Source organism: Pleurodeles waltl, chromosome 3_1, assembly GCF_031143425.1.
Source record: "Pleurodeles waltl isolate 20211129_DDA chromosome 3_1, aPleWal1.hap1.20221129, whole genome shotgun sequence".
Taxonomy (NCBI): Eukaryota; Metazoa; Chordata; class Amphibia; order Caudata; family Salamandridae; genus Pleurodeles; species Pleurodeles waltl.
Genome location: NC_090440.1, coordinates 1210815222 through 1210839492, shown reverse-complemented (window position 1 = coordinate 1210839492; position 24271 = coordinate 1210815222). Strand labels below are relative to the sequence as shown.

The following is a 24271-nucleotide window of genomic DNA, read 5'->3' as shown; positions in this document are numbered from 1 at the left end:
AAGGGTGTTCCAGTGTGCCAATAGAATTGGTCAAATTTGTCACTAGCCTACAGTGACCATTTCAAAGGCAGAGAGAGCATAAGCACTGAGGTTCTGATTAGCAGAACCTCAGTGACACAGTTTGTCACTACACAGGGACACACATTCAGGCCACAAACTATGAGCACTGCGGTCCTGGCTAGCAGGATCCCAGTGAGACAGGCAAAAACAAACTGACATACAAGTAAAAATGAGGGTAACATGCCAGGCAAGATGGTACTTTCCTCTGGTTACCCCCACTTTTGGCTTGTTTGGCAGTGTGTTTGACTGTGTCTTCTAGGATCCTGCTAATCAGGGCCCCAGTAGTTGTGCTCTCTCCCTTAAATTTGGTTGTAGGATACTGTTAACACAGTATTTCACCCACAATTAGCATACTGGTGCCCCCTTATAAGTCCCTAGTATACGGTACCTAGGTACCCAGGGCATTGCGGTTCCAGGGGATCCATATGGGTTGCAACATAGATTTTACAACCCATAGGGAGCCCATGCAAAGGTTTCTGCAGGACTGTGTAGGAAAGGACCATCTTGCCTGGCATGTTACCCCCATATTTCACTGTATATATGTTGTCTTAGTCTGTGCCACTGGGACCCTGCCAGGCAGGGCCCCAGTGCTCATTAGTATGTGCCCTGTATGTGTTCCCTGTGTGATGCCTAACTGTCTCACTGAGGCTCTGCTAACCAGAACCTCAGTGGTTATGCTCTCTCTGCTTTCCAAATTTGTCACTACCAGGCTAGTGACTACATTTACCAATTCACATTGGCATACTGGTACACCCATATAATTCCCTTGTATATGGTACTGAGGTACCCAGGGCATTGGGGTTCCAGGAGATCCCTATGGGCTGCAGCATTTCTTTTGCCACCCATAGGGAGCTCAGACAATTCTTACACAGGCCTTCCACGGCAGCCTGAGTGAAATAATGTCCACGTTATTTCACAGCCATTTTTCACTGCACATAAGTAACTTATAAGTCACCTATATGACTAACTGTCACTTGGTGAAGGTTGGGTGCCAAGTTACTTAGTGTGTGGGCACCCTGGCACTAGCCCAGGTGCCCCCCACATGGTTCAGAGCAAATTCCTGGGACTTTGTGAGTGAGGGAACACCATTACACGCGTGCACTATACATAGGTCACTACCTATGTATAGCGTCACAATGGTAACTCCGAACATGGCCATGTAACATGTCTAAGTTCATGGAATTGTCACCCCAATGCCATTCTGGCAATGGGGAGACAATTCCATGATCCCCCGGGTCTCTAGCACAGAACCCGGGTACTGCGAAACTGCCTTTCCGGGGTCTCCACTGCAGCTGCTGCTGCTGCCAACCCCGCAGACAGGTTTCTGCCCTCCTGGGGTCCAGGCAGCCCTGGCCCAGGAAGGCAGAACAAAGGACTTCCTCTGAGAGAGTGTGTAACACCCTCTCCCTTTGGAAATAGGTGTGAAGGCTGGGGAGGAGTAGCCTCCCCCAGCCTCTGGAAAGGCTTTGATGGGCACAGATGGTGCCCATCTCTGCATAAGCTAGTCTACACCGGTTCAGGGATCCCCCAGCCCTGCTCTGGCGCGAAACTGGACAAAGGAAAGGGGAGTGACCACTTCCCTGAACTGCACCTCCCAGGGGAGGTGCCCAGAGCTCCTCCAGTGTGTCCCAGACCTCTGCCATCTTGGAAACAGAGGTGTTTGTGGCACACTGGACTGCTCTGAGTGGCCAGTGCCAGCAGGTTACGTCAGAGGCTCCTTCTGATAGGCTCTTACCTCTCTTGGTAGCCAATCCTCCTTCCTAGGTAGCCAAACCTCCTTTTCTGGCTATTTAGGGTCTCTGCTTTGGGGATCTCACCAGATAACGAATGCAAGAGCTCACCAGAGTTCCTCTGCATCTCCCTCCTCACCTTCTGCCAAAGGATCGACTGCTGACTGCTCAGGCCGCCTGCAAAACCGCAACAAAGTAGCAAGACGACTACTAGCAACCTTGTATTGCTTCTTCCTGCCGGCATTTTCGACTGTTTCCAGGTGGTGCATGCTCTGGGGGTAGCCTGCCTCCTTTCTGCACCAGGAGCTCTGAAGAAATCTTCTGTGGGTTGACGGAATCTTCCCTCTGCAATCGCAGGCAACAAAAGACTGCATCACCGGTCCTCTGGGTCCCCTCTCAGCATGACAAGCGTGGTCCCTGGAACTCAGCAACTCTGTCCAAGTGACTCCCACAGTCCAGTGACTCTTCAGTCCAAGTTTGGTGGAGGTAAGTCCTTGCCTCCCCACGCTAGACTGCATTGCTGGGTACTGCGTGATTTGCAGCTGCTCCGGCGCACTCTTCCAGGATTTCCTTCGTGCACAGCCAACCCTGGGTCCCCGACACTCTAACCTGCAGTGCACAACCTTCTGAGTTGTCCTCCGGCATTGTGGGACTCCCTTTTCTGACTTTGGGTGGACTCCGGTTCACTTTTCTTCTAAGTGCCTGCTCAGGTACTTATGTGGGTTCTGCCTGCTTCTTGAGGGCTCCCTGACTTCCAGGGCGCCCCTTCTGTCTCCTCATCCAAGTGGCAACATCCTGGTCCCTCCTGGGCCACAGCAGCATCCAAAACCCTAACCGTGACCCTTGCAGCTTGTGGTCTTTCTGCATGGGAACACCTCTGAAAGCTTCTTCACGCCGTGGGACATCCATCTTCCAAAGGAGAAGTTCCTAGTCCTCTTCGTTCTTGCAGAACACCAATCTTCTTCCAACAGGTGGCAGCTTCCTTGCACCCTCAGCTGGCATTTCTTGGGCTCCTGCCCACTCTCGACACTGTCGCAACTCTTGGACTTGGTCCCCTTGTCTTACAGGTACTCAGGTCCGGAAATCCACTTTTGTTGCATTGCTGGTGTTTGTTCTTCCTGCAGAATCCCCCTATCACAACTTCTGTGCTCTCTGGGGGTAGTAGGTGCATTTTACACCTACCTTACAGGGTCTTGGGGTGGGCTATTTTTCTAACCCTCACTGTTTTCTTACAGTCCCAGCAACCCTCTACAAGCTCACATAAGTTTGGGGTCTATTCGTGGTTTGCATTCCACTTTTGGAGTATATGGTTTGTGTTGCCCCTATACCTATGTGCTCCTATTGCAATCTACTATAACTTTACACTGCTTGCATAACTTTTCTTGCTATTACCTGCATAATTTTGGTTTGTGTACATATATCTTGTGTATATAACTTATCCTCATACTGAGGGTACTCACTGAGATACTTTTGGCGTATTGTCATAAAAATAAAGTACCTTTATTTTTAGTACTTCTGTGTATTGTGTTTTCTTATGATATTGTGCATATGACACCAGTGGTATAGTAGGAGCTTTACATGTCTCCTAGTTCAGCCTAAGCTGCTTTTCCATAGCTACCTTCTATCAGCCTAAGCTGCTAGAAACACCTCTTCTACACTAATCAGGGATAACTGGACCTGGCACAAGGTGTAAGTACCTCTGGTACCTGCTACAAGCCAGGCCAGCCTCCTACAGAGCTTGAGAAGCTCAAAGTAGAATTGGCTGGAATGGACCCTAAAAGCAGAAGCAAAGAAAATGGCAATGGCCGTAGAGGAGAGAAAACTGTTGTTAGCTCGTAGGAGGCTGGCCTGGCTTATAGTGGGTACCTGATGGTACTTAAACCTTGTGCCAGGTCCAGTTGTCCCTTATTAGTAGATTAGTAGTCTTCTAGCAGCTTAGGCTGATAGAAGGTAGCTATAGCAGAGTAGCTTATGATGAACTAGGAGACATGCAAAGCTCCTACTATGCCACTTATATCACATAGCACTATAGCATAAGAATCTCAATACTCAGGGTAACTAAAAATAAAGGTATTTTATTTTAGTGACAATGTGGCAAAAATATCTCACAGGATATACTCCCTTAGGAGGTAAGTAGAATGCACACAAACCAAAATCAGGTACGTAAACAGTTCGAAAAGTAGTGCAAACACTGTAGAATACAATAGGATGCAATAGGCCTAGGGGCAATGCAAACCATATACTAAGAAAGTGGAATGCGAACCACGTAGGGACCCCAGGCCTAATGTAGTGTGTAGAGGGTCACTGGGAGTATAAGAAAACACTAAGGGTGTCCAAGATACCCCACCCACAACCCTGAAAAGTAGGAGTAAAGTGACCCTACTTCCCCAGAAACACACTAAAGTTGTAATAGGAGATTCTGCAAAGACCACAACAGACTGCAAAGCATTGAAGACGGATTCCTGGACCTGTGACCTGTAAAGGAAGGAGACCAAGTCCAAGAGTCATGAAAGTGTCCGGGGGGCAGGAGCCCACTAAACCCCGGATGAAGGTGCAAAATGGCTGCCTCTGGGTGGAAGAAGCTGAAGACAACGGACGATGCCAGGAAATTGTCCTTCACACACAAGATGTCCGACGGCATGCTGGAGGATGCAGAGTTGTTTCCATGCAAAAAGACTTCAAACAAGCCTTGCAAGCTGCAAAGGTTGGTGTTGACGAAAAAGGGTCCTGCCCGGGCCCAGAAAGGACCAGAAAATCTCCACTTTGACGAGGAGACAGAGGGGGAGCTCAGCAACACAGAGCACATGCAGAAGGAGACAGAACCCGCAGAAGTACCTGAACACAGGTTCAAGAAAACTGAGCACAGCAGTTGTCTTAACATACAAAAGAGGGTCCCGCAAAGCCGGTGGTCAACTCAGTGAATTGAGAAATGCATCACGGAGTGCTGGGGACCTGGGCTGTGCTGTACACAAAGGATTCCTTGCAAAAGTGCACAGAAGCCCTAGCAGCTGCAGTTCAGGCAGTACACAGGATTACTGTCTGGCGTCGGGAAGCAAAGACTTACCTCCACCAAATTTGGACAGAAGGACCACTGGACTGTCAGTCACTTGGATCCAGCTCCTGTGTTCCAGGGACCATGCTCGTCACGATGATAGGGGACCCAGATGACCGGTGATTCAGAAGTTTGGTGCCTGCGTTAGCAGGGGGAAGATTCCCTCGACCCACGGGAAATTTCTTCTTGGCTTCCAGTGCAAGGTGAAGGCAGACCGCCCGAGAGCATGCACCACCCGGAAAAAGTCGAGAAAGCCAGCAGGATTAGGCGCTACAATGTCGCTGGTAGTCTCCTTGCTACGTTGTTGAAGTTTTGCAGGCATCCTGGAGCAGTCAGCGGTTGTAGGAGGCTGGCCTGGCTTGTAGTGGGTACCAAAGGTACCACCTTGTGCCAGGTCCAGTTATCACTTACCAGTAGAATAGAGGTGTTTCTAGCAGCTAGGCTGATAGAAGGTAGCTATGGCAAAGCAGCTTAGGCTGACCTAGGAGACATACACAGCTCCTACTATACCACTTATATCATATAGCTCAATATCATAAGAAAACACAATACACAGTTACTAAAAATAAAGGTACTTTATTTTTATGACAATATGCCACAAGTATCTCAGTGAGTACCCTCACTAAGAGGGTAAGTAATATACACAAGTTATATGTACACAAACCCAAAACAGGTAAGTAAGAGTCAGAAAAGTAATGCAAACAGTGTAGAATTACAATAGGATGCAATAGGCAGACATAGGTCTAGGGGCAACACAAACCATATACTCCAAAAGTGTAATGCGAATCATGAATGGACCCCAGACCTATGGGAGCTTGTGGAGGGTCACTGGGACTGTAACAGTCAGGGTGTCCAAGATACCCCACCCCAAGATCCTGAAAAGTAGGAGTAAAGTACACCTACTACCCCAAAAGGACACAATAGTTGTGATAGGGGGATTCTACAAGAACCACAAACACCAGCAAAGCACTGAAGACGGATTCCTGGACCTGACGACCTGAAAGGCAAGGGGACCAAGTCCAAGAGTTGCGATAGTGTCCGGGGGGCGGGGGGGATAGCAGGCAGGAGCCCAGGACACTCCGGATGGAGGTGCAAGGAAGCTGCCTCCGGATGGAAGAAGCTTAGGATTCTGCAACAACGAGGAGGACTAGGAACTTCTCCTTTGGATGGAAGGTGCCCCACGTCGTGCTGAAGGTTTCAGAAGTGTTCCCACACAGAAATACCACAAACAAGCCTTGCTAGCTGCAAGGGTCGCGTTAGAGGTTTCTGGGTGCTCCCCTTGGAGGAGGAGACAGAGGGGGCGTTCAGCAACTCAGAGAGCCCCCCCAGAAGCAGGCAGCACCCGCTGAAGTACCGGAACAGGCATAGAGAAGATTTGTGAACCAAAGCTGGCTCAGAGTCACAAAGGAGGGTCCCACGATGTTGGAGGCCAACTCAGAGGGTTGAGCACTACAGGACGGAGTGCTGGGGACCTAGGCTAGGCTGTGCACGAAGGAATTCATGGAGGGGTGCACAGGAGCCAGAGCAGCTGCAAATCACGCAGTACACAGGTTTGCAGTCTAGCGTGGGGAGGCAAGGACTTATGTCCACCAAACTTGGACTGAAGGATCACTGGACTGTGGGAGTCACTTGGATAGAGTTCCTGTGTTCCAGGGACCACGCTCGTCAGGATGAGGGAACCTAGAGGACCGGTGATGCAGTCTTTTGGTGCCTGCGTTAGCAGGGGGAAGTTTCCGTCGACGCACAGGACATTTCTTAGGAGCTTCTGGTGCAGGGGGAAGGCAGGCTACCCCCAGAGCATGCACCAACAGGAAACAGTCGAGAAAGCCGTTAGGATAAGGCGCTACAATGTTGCTGGTAGTCATCTTGCTACTTTGTTGAGGTTTTGCAGATGTCCTGGAGCAGTCAACTGTAGGAAAACAGTCATGGTGTCCAAGATACCCAACCCCAAGGTCCTGAAAAGTAGGAGTAAAGTACCCCTACTACCCCAATAGGACACAATAGTCGTGATAGGGGGATTCTGCAAGAACCACAAACACCAGCAGTGCACTGAAAACGGATTCCTGGACCTGAGGACCTGAAAAGCAAAGGGACCAAGTCCAATAGTCGCGACAGTGTCCGGGGGGGCAGGAGCCCAGGAAACCCCGGATGAAGGTGCAAGTAAGCTGCCTCCGGATGGAAGAAGCTTTGAATTCTGCAAGAACGAAGAGGACTAGTAACTTCTCCTTCGGACAGAAGATGTCCCACGTCGCGATGAAGGTTGCAGCAGTGTTCCCAATCAGAAATACAGCAAACAAGCCTTGCTAGCTGCAAGGGTCGTGGCAGAGGTTTTTGGGTGCTGCTGAGTACCAGGAAGGACCAGGATGTCGCCCCTTGAAGGAGGAGACACAGGAGGCGCTCAGCAACTCAGAGAGCCATCACAGAAGCAGGCATCCCCCGCAGAAGTACCTGAACAGGCACTTGGAATATTTGTGAACCGGAGTCCATGCAGAGTTACAAAGGAGGGTTCCACGATGTCGGAGGTCAACTCAGAGGGTTGAGCACTGCAGGACGGAGTGCTGGGGACCCAGGCTAGGCTGTGCATGAAGGAAATCCTGGAAGAGTGCACAGAAGCCGGAGCAGCTGCAAATCACGCGGTACACAGGTTTGCAGTCTAGCGTGGGGAGCAAGGACTTACCTCCACCAAACTTAGACTGAAGGATCACTGGACTGTGGGAGTCATTTGGATAGAGTTCCTGTGTTCCAGAGACCACGCTCGTCAGGATGAGAGGGGACCCAGAGGACCGGTGATGCAGTCTTTTGGTGCCTGTGTTAGCAGGGGGAAGATTCCGTCGTCCCACAGGAGACTTCTTCTTGGCTTCTGGTGCAGGGTGAAGGCAGGCGACCCCCAGAGCATGCACCACCAGGAAACAGTCAGGAAAGCCGGCAGGATGAGGTGCTACAATGCTGCTGGTAGTCGTCTTGCTACTTTGTTGAGGTTTTGCAGGCGTCCTGGAGCAGTCAGCGGTCGATCCTTGGTAGAAGTCGAAGAGGGAGATGCTGAGGGTCTCTGGTGAGCTCTTGCATTCGTTATCTGAAGAATTCCCCAAAGCAGAGACCCTAAATAGCCAGGAAAAGGAGGTTTGGCCACCAAGAAAGGAGGATTGGCTACCAAGAAAGGTAAGAGCCTATCAGAGGGGGTCTCTGACGTCACCTGCTGGCACTGGCCACTCAGAGCAGTCCAGAGTGCCCCCAACACCTCTGTTTCCAAGATGGCAGAGGTCTGGGACACACTGGAGGAGCTCTGGGCACCTCCTGTGGGAGGTACTGGTCAGGGGAGTGGTCACTCCCCTTTCCTGAAGTACTGGGTTTTTCAGAACCCAGCGGTGCCAGGGAACACACCCTAAGACTTCGAGTCCTTCCTGTTTCAGACTACAGAAACACAGAGTCTTCTTGGTGAAGTCAAATATCTTGTTTATTGGCTGCAGCCAGTAACAGGTATCCTAGAAGTACAACACGGTGTATATTCTCAGGAGACTGCTCCCTTTGCAAAGCTAACCTTCTCTTTTATACAAAATATTATGCTTTGGGCAAACATTCCTTATTTTACAGTTGACCATTCACATATTTTCACTACAAAGAAATAGCAGGTTTATGATGACAAGCCCATATTCCAGTTTGTCCAGCCCTCAATCAATTACCCGGCAAGCCTTAGTACTTTCATCAGATATCGACGGACCCCCAATATAAACGGGCACCTCCTCCTTGTAAAGCAAGTCATAAAGAAAGAAACAGGGACAGGTGTGTGTAAGATTAGGCATGGTTTGTGTGTGATGAAAGGTTTATGATGTGTTGTGCCTTGATACTAATCTCATTCGGCCACTGGGAAAGAAACTGGCCGAACAGGTTTGGCTTCAGGCAGTGGAGTCAGCTTGCCCAGGTCACAGAGGAGTCAGCAAAGATGTACGTGTCCTTCAGACTCGTTTTCAGCATTAGACATTGGCCTATGTGAGGGCAATCATAAAATGGCTGTCGTTTAAATGGAACACAAGGGTTCAGGACGGAAACTCTGATATTCGGGTGATTTTGTTACCCGAATATGAATACAATGCTTGTGCATACTATTCTAATCATTCCCGGTCTGCTGATACCAAAATCGTTGTGATACGACGACGTTTATAACACGGGTCCAGAATTTTCAGTACCACATTCCTTTGTCCAGTTTCACGCCAGAGCAGGGCTGGGGGATCCCTGAACTGGTGTAGACTGGCTTATGCAAAGATGGGCACCATCTGTGCCCATCAAAGCATTTCCAGAGGCTGGAGGAGGCTACTCCTCCCCAGCCCGTCACATCTATTTCCAAAGGGAGAGGGTGTAACACCCTATCTCAGAGGAAATCCTTTTTTCTGCCTTCCTGGGCCAGGTCTGCCTGGACCCCAGGAGGGCAGAAACCTGTCTGAGGGGATGGCAGCAGCAGCAGCTGCAGTGGAAACCTTGGAAAGGCAGTTTGGCAGTACCCGGGTTCTGTGCTAGAGACCCGGGGGATCATGGAATTGTCCCCCCAACACCAGAACAGTATTGAGGTGACAATTCCGTGATCTTAGACATGTTACATGGCCATGTTCGGAGTTACCATCGTGACGCTATACATAGGTAGTGACCTATGTATAATGCACGTGTGTAATGGTGTCCCCGCACTCACAAAGTCCGGTGAATTTGCCCTGAACAATGTGGGGGCACCTTGGCTAGTGCCAGGGTGCCAACACACTAACTAACTTGGCACCCAACCTTCACCAGGTGAAGGTTAGACATATAGGTGACTTATAAGTTACTTATGTGCAGTGAAAAATGGCTGTGAAATAACGTGGACGTTATTTCACTCAGGCTGCAGTGGCAGGCCTGTGTAAGAATTGTCAGAGCTCCCCATGGGTGGCAAAAGAATTGCTGCAGCCCATAGGGTTCTCCGGGAATCCCAATTCCCTGGGTACCGAAGTACCATATACAAGGGAATTAAATGGGTGTACCAGTGTGCCAATGAGAATTGGTCAATTTAGTCACTAGCCTGCAGTGACACATTTAGAAAGCAGAGAGCGCATAAACACTGAGGTTCTGGTTAGCAGAGCCTCAGTGATACAGTTAGACACCACACAGGGAACACATACAGGGCACATACTACGAGTACTGGGGTCCTGTCTGATAGGGTCCCAGTGACACAAGGGCTAAAACAACATACATACAGTGAAATATGGGGATAACATGCCAGGCAAGATGGTACTTTCCTACAGCGGTCGATCCTTGGCAGAAGGTGGAGAGGCGGATGCAGAGGAACTCTGGTGAGCTCTTGCATTCGTTATCTGAAGAGAAGCCCACAGGAGAGACCCTAAATAGCCCTCAGAGGAGGATTGGCCAGCTAGTCAGGTAAGCACCCATTAGGAGGGGTCTCTGACGTCACCTGCTGGCACTGGCCACTCAGAGGCCTCCATTGTGCCCTCAGACCTTTGCTTTCAAGATGGCAGAGGTCTGGGACACACTGGAGGAGCTCTGGGCACCCCCCCCTGGAGTAGTGATGGACAGGGGAGTGGTCACTCCCCTTTCCTTTGTCCACTTTTGTGCCAGAGCAGGGGCTGGGGGATCACTGAACCGGTGTAGACTGGCTTAAGCAAGGAGTACACCACATGTGGCAATCAAAGCTTTTCCAGAGGCTGGGGGAGGCTACTCCTCCCCAGCCCTTCACACCTATTTCCAAAGGGAGAGGGTGTAACACCCTCTCTCAGAGGAAATCCTTTGTTCTGCCTTCCTGGGACTAGGCTGCCCAGACTCCAGGAAGGCAGAAGCCTGTCTGTGGGTTGGCAGCAGCGGTAGCTGCAGTGAAAACCCCAGAGAGCTGGTTTGGCAGTACCCGGGGTCCATGCTGGAGCCCCGGGATGCATGGGATTAGCACTCCAAAAGCAGATTTGGCATGGGGGAACAATTCCATGATCTTAGACATGTACCATGGCCATATTCGGAGTTACCATTGTGAAGCTACATATAGGTATTGACCTACATGTAGTGCACACGTGTAATGGTGTCCCGCACTCACAAAGTCCGGGGAAATGGCACTGAACTATGTGGGGGCACCTTTGCTAGTGCAAGGGTGTCCTCACACTTAATAACTTTGCACCTAACCTTCAGCAAGTGAAGGTTAGACATATAGGTGACTTATAATTTACTTATGTGAAGTGAAAAATGGCTGTGAAATAATGTGTGCACTATTTCACGCAGGCTGCAATGGCAGTCCTGTGTAAGGGTTTGCCTGAGCTCCTTATGGGTGGCAAAAGAAATGCTGCAGCCCACATGGATCTCCTGGAGCCCAAATGCCCTGGGTACCTAGGTACCATATACTAGGGACTTATAAGAGGGGTCCAGTGTGCCAATTGAAATTGGTATCTGAAGTCACTGGCCTACAGTGACAAATTTAAAAGCATAGAGAGCATAAGCACTGAGGTTCTGATTAGCAGAGCCTCAGTGACACAGTCAAGCACTACTGACAACACATACACTAGGCTACAAACTATGGGCACTGAGGTCCTGGCTAGCAGGGTCCCAGTGAGGCAGGCAAAACATACTGACAGATAGGTTTTTATCTATGAGCACTGGGGTCCTGGCTAGCAGGATCCCAGTGACACAGTAAAAACACACTGACACACACTCAAAAACAGGCTAAAAGTGGGGATAACCATGTTAGAAAGAGGCTACTTTCCTACACTGGGCTCTTCAGCTGAGAGTCCTGACTTACTAAGTGGTGCCAAATCCAGTCCCTGGGCCCTTAAAAGTGGAAGCTGCTAACCTGCAAGGGAATATTCACACACAGCTGTGTGTACGTCAGAAAAATCGACACACCGGCCGTCCCGCGGCTAAAAATTCTACGCAGTGCCTGCCTTTCAGCTAGAGAAACGACACTGCACCTGTTCTCAATGTGGTCTCTTTACCTAGCATATCGGTTCCCTTCCGTAAAAATCTTCAACATCCCCGCATGGACCCAAGGCTGTGCACCCGGAATCGATGCACGGCCTCAATTGCGAGTAAGGAATCAACACATCGCTTGATTGTCTGACGCACAGTTACCATTGTGGCTTTATTTTTGACACACACCAGGTACGTTGTGTTAAAACAACACATCCATTGATTTCTATAGATTAAGACTCTTTTTACTCCAAAAATTCATATCTTTGCTCGTGTATGTTGGGTTTTTGTTGTTTTGGTTTTGTTTTACTTAGACAAACATTGGCTATTTTTCCAAACTTGCGTATTGTCCTTCTGGGGTGTTTTCACTGTGCTACTGTGTGTGTCTTGTACAAATACTTTACACATTGCTTCTGAGATAAGCTTGACTGCTTGTGCCAAACTACCAAGGGGGTGAGGAGGGGTTATCCTAGGTGTGTATCTCCCTACCCTGACTAGAGTGAGGGTCTCTGCTTGGACAGAGGGAAAACGGACTGCCAACCATAGACCCCATTTCTAACAGAACCCCTCTACTCCATTATGCCAAATTTGCTTTCCAATTCTAGTGGCTGTCTTCATGCTCAGTTATACTCACAAAAGTAGTTTTAACCCCCAAAAACATTACATCTGAACAAAATCATGCTTACTTCTGCTGTGGTAGCTTTCTGCATTTGTATTGTAGTGTGACCACAGATTTAAGGAATTCCCTCATTTTCATGGGGTCACGCCCAAGGCAAATGAGTTCTTGAGTTTACCCAATGCAGTCAGCCTATAATGAGTCTGTCCAACACTCAGGAGTGTCCCTCAGCCAACTAAGACCACCTCTCCACCATGACACTAAATTTGCATTCCAATTCTATTTGTCTTTGTTCTGTATTCTACTCTCAAAAGTAGTTTTTAACCCACAAGAAAATGACATTTGAACAAAAGCATGCTTACTGCTTCTGTGGTAGCATTTTTCGTTAAATCATCTTTAATTACACCATTTTCTCTCTTGGATACTTTGTTTTGCCTAGACGATCTAGAACACAGTAATTGATATGTGGCTGTGTCTTACAGTTCTGCGAGATGATTTTCGCCAGACTCCTAGTGATGTGGTAGTAGCAGCAGGTGAACCAGCAGTCATGGAGTGTATACCTCCTCGAGGACATCCAGAACCCACAATTTCTTGGAAGAAGAGTAATATCAGAATCTCTGACAAGGATGAACGAATCACGGTATGTTCAAGTAGAAATTGTGATATTAACATGCTGTGCTTAGCAAGATTTGGCTGAGCGCATTTGATTATGTTGTTATTCAACTTATAATTGATTCTTTCTTTTAAAAGTGTTTTTGATTTTTAGATGGATAAAGACCACCTTGTCTACTAAGTCTGCCTAGCACGTAGTAGTGATGATCATACCCTTTGTAATATTTTACACCTAGTTCACCAGAACTTGAAGCTGAAGGCCATTGTTTCCTACCCAACAAACTCCTGTTAGACTGCAGTTTTCTAGAGATTAACACAGCAGCATTAACTCAAAACGTGGAGTATGAAAAATAGCGCAACGCAGTTTTGATTATTAGAAATATATTAAACTTGACCTGCATTACTTACTGATTCTGTTTTCTAAAACCTATGGCTGAGAATTTTCATGATGTTTGAAAACCAGTTAAGTCTAGGGCAATTATTCGTTTTCATGAACAGCAGATTTCTCTCGTGCACAGCATCCAGTTTAGGACATCCTCATTCCTTACTTCTCATCCCTACTTCTCATTCCCGCTTCTCATCCTTCATCCCTACTTCTCATCTATCATCCCTACTTCTCATCCCTCATCCCTGCTTCTCATCCCTACTTTTCATCCATCTTCCATCATTCCTACTTCTCATGCCTCACCCATCACTCCCTACTACTCATCCATCATCTTTACTCCTCGTTCCTCATCCCTCAGTCATACCAACACATTTTCAGTTTTGTGAAACACACCTTCACACTGATTGGCTGGCTGAAAAACAGCCTTCTCATTGTATTTGCTGGGTGAAGAGAGAGAAGAAGAAATGCAAATAGGTTTGTTTCCAGTGAATTCAAGGCTGTAAAACATTTCATTTTATTTAACTGTGTTTTTTGTTTACACAGGCCTCTGCAGAAAGCTCTGCTGGTTTGGCAAATACAAGGAGCCCATAGCTTGGGCCTTAAATCAGCTCTTGAAAAAAGGGTTATACAGTTCATTGAAAATCTTTCCGGTTTCAGAATAGGAAAAAAAAACAGCTCTCAGAGACAAAAGCAGCCTGAGATGTAAACATTTTAATCATTAGAAATAAAAAGCAGGCTCAGATTTAAACCTTTCATTTGTTAAAAATAAAAATGAAACCAGAAAAGGTTTGGATGAATAAAACATTTTCTAGCTTTCGCGTCTAGAATTTTCAATTCTATTAAGGACACGGAGGTGAGGATTATGCTTCTCTCTCTCTTTACTGCAAAACTCAGCAGCCAATAAAACTTTAACAATACAAAAAACTACATTTCCCATGAAACCCAGTACTTTAGAGTCCACCAATCATAGGCAGTATGACTGTATATTAGTCCCTTCAAACACAGTCCTTCCTCTTTCTTAGCAATAAAACCAAATAAGTACTTGACGCCTTGAAACCGGAAACTCCTTAAACAAATCAAACTTAGGCCAGACCTCCAACCACTAATCAGAGTACCGAACAGCAACTGGACGTACTTCTTCCAAAAATCAATCAAACTTCGAGGAATTCAAACTTAACTGAACCATCCAATTCAGAATGCGATCAAACGCCTTTGTTTTCCGTACCTGGGAAAAAGAAAATATAGCATAATAATATTCTTTCTAAAACTCCTAAATCCTATAAAAATCAAAACATGAGGGAATATCTACATGTAATCAGTGTTTTAAGTTTAAATCGTTTAGAAAAAACATATATAATAATTTCTGCCTCTGTGTCCTTAATAGAATTGAAAATTCTAGATGCGAAAGCTAGATTTTTTTTTTTTATTCTGTCAGGACTGGAGGCTTCGGATTATGCCAGTTCAAAGCTGATTCACAACAGTTGTCACCACATCTACAATTGGTTTATGATAAAATATTTGAAACGTGGAGTCTGATGACCAATCAGCCGCTCTCATAAAATCCTCCAAACGAGAACCAACAGAGAACGACTTAGAAGCCATTGCTCCTCTTACTGAATGAGCTCCAAACATATAAATATCTATACCAGCTTCCTGAAGTAGCCATCGAACCCAACGTGCCAAAGTTGCAACAGACACAGGACCAAAAGGTTTTTGTAAAGAAATCAACAATTGACCTTGAAAATTCCGACGTATTTCCCTAGTACATTCCTAATAAGCTTTTAAGCATCTCCAATACATTGGGGGTCATTCTAACCCTGGTGGTCCAAGACCGCCAGGGCTAAAATGATGGGGGCACCGCCAACAGGCTGGCGGTGCCCCGCTGGGCATTCTGACCGCGGCGGTTCGGCCGCGGTCAGAAGTGGAAAACTGGCGGTCTCCCGCCGGTTTTCCGCTGCCCAAATGAATCCTCCATGGCGGCGCAGCAAGCTGCGCCGCCATGGAGGATTCTGACACCCCATACCGCCATCCTGTTCCTGGCGGTTCTCCCGCCAGGAACAGGATGGCGGTATGGGGTGTCGCGGGGCCCCTGGGGGCCCCTGCAGTGCCCATGCCAATGGCATGGGCACTGCAGGGGCCCCCGTAAGAGGGCCCCAAAAAGAATTTCAGTGTCTGCTTTGCAGACACTGAGATTCGCGACGGGTGCAACTGCACCCGTCGCACCTTCCCACTCCGCCGGCTCAATTCTGAGCCGGCGTCCTCGTGGGAAGGTAGTTTTACACTGGGCTGGCGGGCGGCCTTTTGGCGGTCGCCCGCCAGCCCAGTGTAAAACACAGAATAGCCGCAGCGGTCTTCCGACCGCGGTGCGGTATTCTGGAGGGGGGAAGTCTGGCGGGCGGCCTCCGCTGCCCGCCAGACTTAGAATCACCCCCATAGTTTTTGATGAGGAGGAAAAGCTGGGTAAGAAACACATCTAGAAGCTGTTTTTGTATGGTTAGAATTAGTAAAGGAAACTCGTACATCTGATACTCTCCAACAGGACAACAGACACAGTAAAATAGTTAACTTCACTGAAAGCTGCTTGCGAGAAAGATCCTCGTTGCACGGCCAAGATTTCAAAAACTTCAGAACAATATCTACATCCCAAAGGAAAGTATATTTAGTCTGAGGAGGCTTAATCATGTGAATTCCACAAAGTAATTTGCAAACTAGCAGGTGTTCACCTGTCGGTTTCCTCTCTATATGAGGATGACCCGCTGAGATAGCTGATGTGAAATCAGTAATTGTTCTATACGCTAAACCTTGAGCAGCTAGTTCAGAAAGAAAATTAACAATCATAAAAATGGAAGACCCCTTGGGATCAATACTTCGTCCACTACACCAACACACCCATCTTTTCCAGGAAGCTTGATATCGTTTGTGAGTGGAAGGAGCCCAAGATGGGCACAAGAAAAACATTGTGCTGTCCGAAACTCCACGCCATGAGGGACAATTGTCCCTTCCATATCAAAGGGTGAGGAGATCCCACTGCATCAAATAGCAGTTAAGGGTCCTGCGGAATCACAATAAGAAGATCGCATGACATTGACATCGCCAATGGGAACCATGGTTGTGCTTTCCACACGGGAGTCACCAAAATTAATTCCGCTCTCTGTCTCCTCACCTGAGAGAGTACTCTCTGAATCATGATGAAAGGAGGAAATGCATAAAGCATCTCCGACTCCCAAGACTGAACAAAAGCATCCATCCCCGATGCCAAGGGATCTGGTCTCCAGCTGAAAAATTGAGTCGATTGAGCATTGAGTCTTGAGGCAGAGATCTATCCTGCAAGGGCCCCAATGAGAATTCCACCTGCTGAATATCAGAGGATTCAGCTTCCAATCGCTGGCATCCCTGAGAAAACGAGTTCCAATCTGCAATCAGATTGGCTCGGCCTGAAATATATTCCGCCGTCACCGATATCTTACGGTGAAGGCAAAACTGCCAAAACTCCTTTGTGATCTCCACTAACACACAGGACCTAGTCCCCCCTAGACGGTTGATATACTGAACCACTGAAATGTTGTCCATCCGAAGAAGAATGCAACATTTTGCTTGTCATGGAGATAGGGATCGAATAGCAAAGGCCCCTGCCAACAACACCAGACAGTTGATGTGAAGAGACAGCTCCTCCTCGGACCAACGGCCTCCCATCTGAACTGCACCACAGCGAGCACCCCAGCACCACAGGCTGGCATTTGATTCTATAATCACTTCCAGGCTCGATGCAAAGATGGCTCTGCCGTTCTAGGCATCCATGTGTGCTAACCACCAATTGATCTCTGCCCTGGCTTCATCCGACAGAACAATCTGTTACGCATATGATAAGCCCCTGCGCAGATGAAGTATCTTCAGGCGTTGTAAGGCTTGATAATGAAGAGGCCCTGGAAATATCGCCTGGATTGACAAAGCTAAAAGACCCACTAAGCGAGCAAGGGTCTTCAATGATATAGTCTGAGAGGCAAGGGCTCTCCTCAACTCTTTCTTGATGGATCTCCTCTTTGTCAGAGGTAACAACAATTGTGCTTTGATGGAATCTACTTGAAATCCTAAGAATTCTAAAACCTTGAAGGGGTCATCACTGATTTGTCTAGATTGATCAGGAAACCTAGATCCTTCAAAAGTTGAATCGCCCAAGACAGATGAAGAAGAACAGACTCTTCCGATTGAGCCATGATCAAAATATCGTCTAGGTATATAATGAGGCGAACCCCTCTTTCTCTGAAGTTGCATCACAGGTCTTAAAAGTTTGGTGAAACACCAAGGAGCGGACGAAAGACCGAAAGGAAGAACGGCTAATTCGTATCAAGTCTCTCGCCAACCAAATTGTAGATAACGGCGATGAGGTGCGAAAATGAGGATTGTAAGATAAGCATCTTTTAGATCTAACCGCACTAAGAAATCTCCCTCCAAAAGAAGGTCTCTCAAGAGATGGATGCCCTCCATCATGAAATGGCATTAAACAACCCAAGAATTGAATTCTTTCAAACTGAGGACTAAACGAGATCCGCCTCCTTTCTTCTGGACCAGAAAAATAGAACTGACAAACCCTGTCGGGTGAGGGTCGGAGCGGCAGATGGCGCGTTTCTGAAGAAGAGCTATTTCTGCATCTATGAAAGAGCCTTCTGTCTGGGGGAAAAAAAAGAGTGTGACAGGGAACAATCTCCTGATGAGGAGGGGCATAAAACTCTATCCTGTACCCTCGCACTGTCTGGAGGACCTAGGGGTCCTGAGATACACGTTCCCAGGCTACCACATGATCTTTCAACCTTCCCCCTAGAAGGATTTCTGAAAACGGAATAATTCTCACCTGTGGAAGTTCACTCGGAGGAGTTGAAAATGCCTCTGTTGCGGTAGCCACGTCCTCTACCTCTGCGGGCTCTAGAGTTATAAAACCCTGATCTGGAATAGTATCCCTGTCCCTGTTGGCCGTAGTTTCCGGATGCCTGATTGAAACCGCAGCCTGATGCTCGACCTCTATAGCGCATGGCCCTGACAAAAAAAGCCTCTGTTAAACATCTTTCTCATAGATGACTAAGCCTTATCTAAGGCGGAAAAGGTAGCAACATACTTGCCTAAATCCTTTACAAATTTGTCGCCAAATAGTAAGCCATTTGCAGAAGGATCCGCATCATTGGGGGCCAATTCTGCAAGTTTAGGGTCAATTCTCATCAAGAAGGAACGCCTACGTTCTGTAGACATGGCACAGTTAGCGTTACTTAATAAACATATAGCTCATTGAGTCTAGAACTTTGTGAGGGTCCAATGAGGAATCAGTTTCTTTGGCCTGAACGGCCAACTCCTGGATCTTCGTGATAGGTCCTGAGATATCTAGTAGCCTGTCTTGGCAACTTTTCCAAGCTTGATCCAGCCCTTTTTTGGGGTCTTTTGGGAATTTTATTTCAAGAAAGTCTCCATAATCGGGTCCAAATCTGGGGTCTCCGCTACCTTCCCCAGTAGAGAAGTGTAGGAGGCTGGGCCTGGCTTATAGTTGGTACCTTGGGGTACTTAGACCCTGTGCCAGGTCCAGATATCCCTTATTTCTAGCAGCTTAGGTTTATAGAAGGTGGCTATGGCAAAGCAGCTTAGGCTGAACTATGAGACATGCAAAGCTCCTACCATACCACTTATATCATATGCACAGTATCAGAAGAAAACACAATACACAGAGTTACTAAAAATAACTTTTATTTTTATGACATTATGCCAAAAGTATCTCAGTGAGTACCCTCAGTAAGAAGGTAAGTAATATACACAAGTTATATGTACACAAACCCAAAACAGGTAAGTAAGAGTCAGAAAAGTAATAAACTGTAGAATTACAATAGGTTGCAATAGGTGAACATAGGTCTAGGGGCAAACAAACCATATACTCCAAAAGTGGAATGCGAATCACGAATGGACCCCAGACCTATGGGAGCTTGTAGAGGGTCACTGGGACTGTAAGAAAACAGTCAGGGTGTCCAAGATACCCCACCCCAAGATCCTGAAAAGTAGGAGTAAAGTATACCTACTACCCCAAAAGGACACAATAGTTGTGATAGGGGGATTCTACAAGAACCACAAACACCAGCAAAGGACTGAAGACGGATTCCTGGACCTGAGGACCTGAAAGGCAAGGGGACCAAGTCCAAGAGTTGCGATAGTGTCCGGGGGGGTGGGGGTGGGGGCAGGAGCCCAGGACACTCCAGATGGAGGTGCAAGGAAGCTGCCTCCGGATAGAAGAAGCTTAGGATTCTGCAACAACGAGGAGGACTAGGAACTTCTCCTTTGGATGGAAGATGCCCCACGTCGTGCTGAAGGTTGCAGAAGTGTTCCCACACAGAAATACCACAAACAAGCCTTGCTAGCTGCAAGGGTCGCGTTAGAGGTTTTTGGGTGCTGCTGGGGACCAGGAAGGGCCAGGATGTCGCCCCTTGGAGGAGGAGACAGAGGGGGCGTTCAGCAACTCAGAGAGCCCCCCCAGAAGCAGACAGCACCCTCCTGCGTACCGGAACTGGCATATAGAAGATTTGTGAACCGAAGCTGGCTCAGAGTCACAAAGGAGGGTCCCACGATGTTGGAGGCCAACTCAGAGGGTTGAGCACTACAGGACGGAGTGCTGGGGACCTAGGCTAGGCTGTGCACAAAGGAATTCATGGAGGGGTGCAAAGGAGCCGGAGCAGCTGCAAATCACGCAGTCCACAGGTTTGCAGTCTAGCGTGGGGAGGCAAGGACTTATGTCCACCAAACTTGGACTGAAGGATCACTGGACTGTGGGAGTCACTTGGATAGAGTTCCTGTGTTCCAGGGACCACGCTCGTCAGGATGAGGGGACCTAGAGGACCGGTGATGCAGTCTTTTGGTGCCTGCGTTAGCAGGGGGAAGATTCCGTCGACCCACAGGACATTTCTTAGGAGCTTCTGGTGCAGGGTGAAAGCAGGCTATCCCCAGAGCATGCACCAACAGGAAACAGTTGAGAAAGCCGTCAGGATAAGGTGCTACAATGTTGCTGGTAGTCATCTTGCTACTTTGTTGAGGTTTTGCAGACGTCCTGGAGCAGTCAGCGGTCGATACTTGGCAGAAGTCGAAGAGGGAAGTGCAGAGGAACTCTGAGCTCTTGCATTCGTTATCTGAAGAATTCCCCAAAGGAGAGACCCTAATTAGCCAGAAAAGGAGGTTTGGCTACCAAGAAAGGTAGGAGCCTATCAGAGGGGGTCTCTGACATCACCAGCTGGCACTGGCCACTCAGAGCAGTCCAGTGTGCCTCCAACACCTCTGTTTCCAAGATGGTAGATGTCTGGGACACACTGGAGGAGCTCTGGGCACCTCCCCTGGGAGGTACTGGTCAGGGGAGTGGTCACTCCCCTTTCCTTTGTCCAGTTTCACACCAGAGCAGGGCTGGGGGGATCCCTGAACCGATGTAGACTGGCTTATGCAGAGATGGGCACCATCTGTGCCCATCAAAGCATTTCCAGAGGCTGGGGGAGGCTACTCCTCCCCAGCCCTGACACTTTTTTCCAAAGGGAGAGGGTGTAACACCCTCTCCCAGAGGAGATCCTTTGTTCTGCCTTCCCGGGCTGGGGCTGCCCAGTCCCCAGGAGGGCAGAAACCTGTCTGAGGGGTTGGCAGCAGCTGCAGTGGAAACCCCGGAAAGGCAGTTTGGTAGCACCCGGGTTCTGTGCTAGAGACCCGGGGGATCATGGAATTGTCCCCCCAATACCAGAATGGTATTGGGGTGCCAATACCAGAATGGTATTGGGGTGACAGACAATTCCATGATCTTAGACATGTTACATGGCCATGTGACAGACAATTCCATGATCTTAGACATGTTACATGGCCATATTCGGAGTTACCATTGTGACGCTATACATAGGTAGTGACCTATGTATAGTGCACATGTGTAATGGTGTCCCCGCACTCTCAAAGTCCAGGGAATTTGCCCTGAACGATGTAGGGGCACTTTGGCTAGTGCCAGGGTGCCCACACACTAAGTAACTTGGTACCCAACCTTCACCAACTGAAGGTTAGACATAAAGGTGACTGATAAATTGCTTATGTGCAGTGAAAAATGGCTGTGAAATAACATGGACGTTATTTCACTCAGGCTGCAGTGGCAGGCCTGTGTAAGAATTGTCTGAGCTCCCTATGGGTGGCAAAATAAATGCTGCACCCCATAGGGATCTCCTGTAACCCCAATACCCTGGGTACCTAAGTACCATATACAAGGGAATTATATGGGTGTACCAGTGTGCCAATGAGAATTGGTAAATTTAGTCACTAGCCTGCAGTGACAATTTTAGACAGCAGAGAGAGCATAAACAGTGAGTTTCTGGTTAGCAGAGCCTCAGTGATACAGTTAGGCACCACACAGGGAACACATACAGACCACAAACGTATGAGCACTGGGGTCCTGGCTAGCAGGATCCCAGTGACACATATCAAACACACTGACAACATAGGGTTTTCACTATGAGCACTAGGGCCTGGCTAGCAGGATCCCAGTGAAATAGTAAAAACACCCTGACATATACTCACAAACAGGCCAAAAGTGGGGGTAACAAGGCTAGAAAGAGGCTACCTTCCTACAAGAAGGACGTGGGCATTCTGAACGCAGAGTGTTTCGCACTTCTCTGTCAAAACCTTTTCGTATGTGATCTTGCACATATTGAGCAACCTCCTCACAAGGGATCCAGTCTGAGGAATGGGGATGAATTATATTCTCAGGATCAGAAGAAAGATTGCGAAGAGACGAGCTGTGCTCCTGAATATTATGTGGCTTGCGTTTACGTTTTCCTACCGGCTTAGGATCCTCCTGGTCGTGATCGGAACCGGAGGAATGAGAGGCAGAGGAAGGAAAACCCTCAGGAAAGGAGGGTGTCTCACGGCCTGTGTCAGGTGTTTCCAATGAGGAATATACATCATAACCATGATCCTGCATCACCGATGCGGCCATATTCGCCAAGACCTCTGCAGAAGATAAGAGTCTTTTTAAGGCTCCACGGGCTATGCCCAGTTCAGAAGACTGGTCTGGTTGAGTACCAGAGTCAAGCACAGGCCGTCCTCACCATTCACGTTGCCCAAAAAGCCTTAGGGGCTGAGCAAAGGGTTTTAGGGCATTAATTAGAGCCTGATTCACGGAATCCTGGACATGGTAGCCCAGCGCTTCCACTAGTCTTTCCTCCATATGGTCATCATTTGTGTCAGGATGGTCCTGATAACATTCATCCTCCTCAACGTAGTTCGCGGTGAGAAAAAGAGCACATATGAAGGAGTTGAAGGGGGAGGGGAATAAGCTCCAGCAGGGAATGTGAGCGTTCCAGGGCTCATATCTGACAGGCGTATGAAAACGGAGCTAAAAATAGCTTTCTCTTTCACGTGCCCGCTGCGATCACCTCTCTCGTTAAGAAATACGGGAGAAGCGAGGGGAACGCATGCGCGACCGCAGATATAGTAAGAGGACTAACGGTGACGCGGTCTAGGAGTCGGAACTGCTCCTAAGCGGCCACGCCCCCAAGCTGGGAAACGCCGGGCCCTTTGATAAAAAGGGGGATTAAGCTGTGTCGATTGATCAAAAACGTGGCGCGAGCCAGCACCTCAAAGCGTGTAGAGCCCGCTCCCGCTCCACACTGTGATCTTCAAACCAACTATATAGTCATAAAACACTCAAGTGAGAAAGAAAAAGAACTTATCTGCGGTTGCAGCAACAAAGAAAGAGGAATGAAGGGACTAATATACAGTCATACTCTCTATGATTGGTGGACTCTAAACTACTGGGTTTCATGGGAAATGTAGTTTTTTGTATTGTTAAAGTTTTATTGGCTGCTGAGTTTTGCAGTAAAGAGAGAGAGATGCATAACCCGGTCCTGACATAGAATTGTATTGCTCTGTCACCAGAGTTGATTTTAAACATTTTCTTTCTGCATATGAAACTGAAACCAGAAGGTTTTCGGTTGAACTGTAGATGACCTGTATAACTTTTTCTCCAGGAGCTGATTTATGGCCCAAACTGTGGGCTCCTTGTATTTCCCAAACCAGAGGAGCTTTCTGCAGAGGCCTGTGTAAACAGAAAAACACTTAGTTAACCCCTTCGCTACCAGGCATTTCCCCCTCAGGTGGCAAGCCTTTTTTTGGCAGTTTGGGGCAGTTCGCACTTAGGCCCTCATAAATGTTTGTCCACATATGCTACCCACGCCAGATTTGCGCCCTTTTTTTCCAGCATCCTAGGGATTCTAGAGGTACCCAGACTTTGTGGGTTCCCCTGAAGGAGACCAAGAAATTAGCCAAAATGCAGCGAAAATTTCGTTTTTTAAACAAATAAATTGGATGAAAGGGCTGCAGAAGAAGGCTTGTGTTTTTTCCCCTGAAAATGGCATCAACAAAGGGTTTGTGGTGCTAAAATCACCATCTTCCCAGCTTTTAGGAACGGGCAGACTTGAATGAGAAAACCCAATTTTTCAACAAAATTTTGGCATTTTACTGGGATTTACGCCATTTTTAAAAAAAAATTACATTTTCATCCTCCTTCCAGTTAGTGACAGAAATGGGTATGAAACCTATGTTGGATCCCAGTAAGCTAACCATTTCTGAAAAGTAGACAAAATTCTGAATTCAGCAAGGGGTAATTTATGTAGATCCTATAAGGGTTTCCTATGGAAAATAACAGCTGAAATAAAATATTGAAATTGAGGTAAAAAAAAACAGCCATATTTCTCCACGTTTTACTCTGTAACTTTTTCCTGCGATGTCAGATTTTTTCAAAGCAATATACGGTTATGTCTGCTGGACTCCTCTGGTTGCGGGGATATATAGGGCTTTTAGGTTCCTCAAGAACCCTAAGATCCCAGAGCCAATAAATGAGCTGCACCCTG

The 24271-nt window shown here is 47.8% G+C and overlaps 1 protein-coding gene across 1 annotated transcript in view; it reads left to right on the top strand.

The window, feature by feature from the left end:
- ROBO3 (roundabout guidance receptor 3) overlaps window positions 1–24271 on the top strand; it is a 639417-nt gene that overhangs the window by 205779 nt on the left and 409367 nt on the right. The window contains exon 3 of the mRNA XM_069221505.1: window positions 12865–13022. Within this exon, the coding sequence (XP_069077606.1) occupies window positions 12865–13022 (158 nt within the window). The remainder of the gene's footprint in view (window positions 1–12864; window positions 13023–24271) is intronic.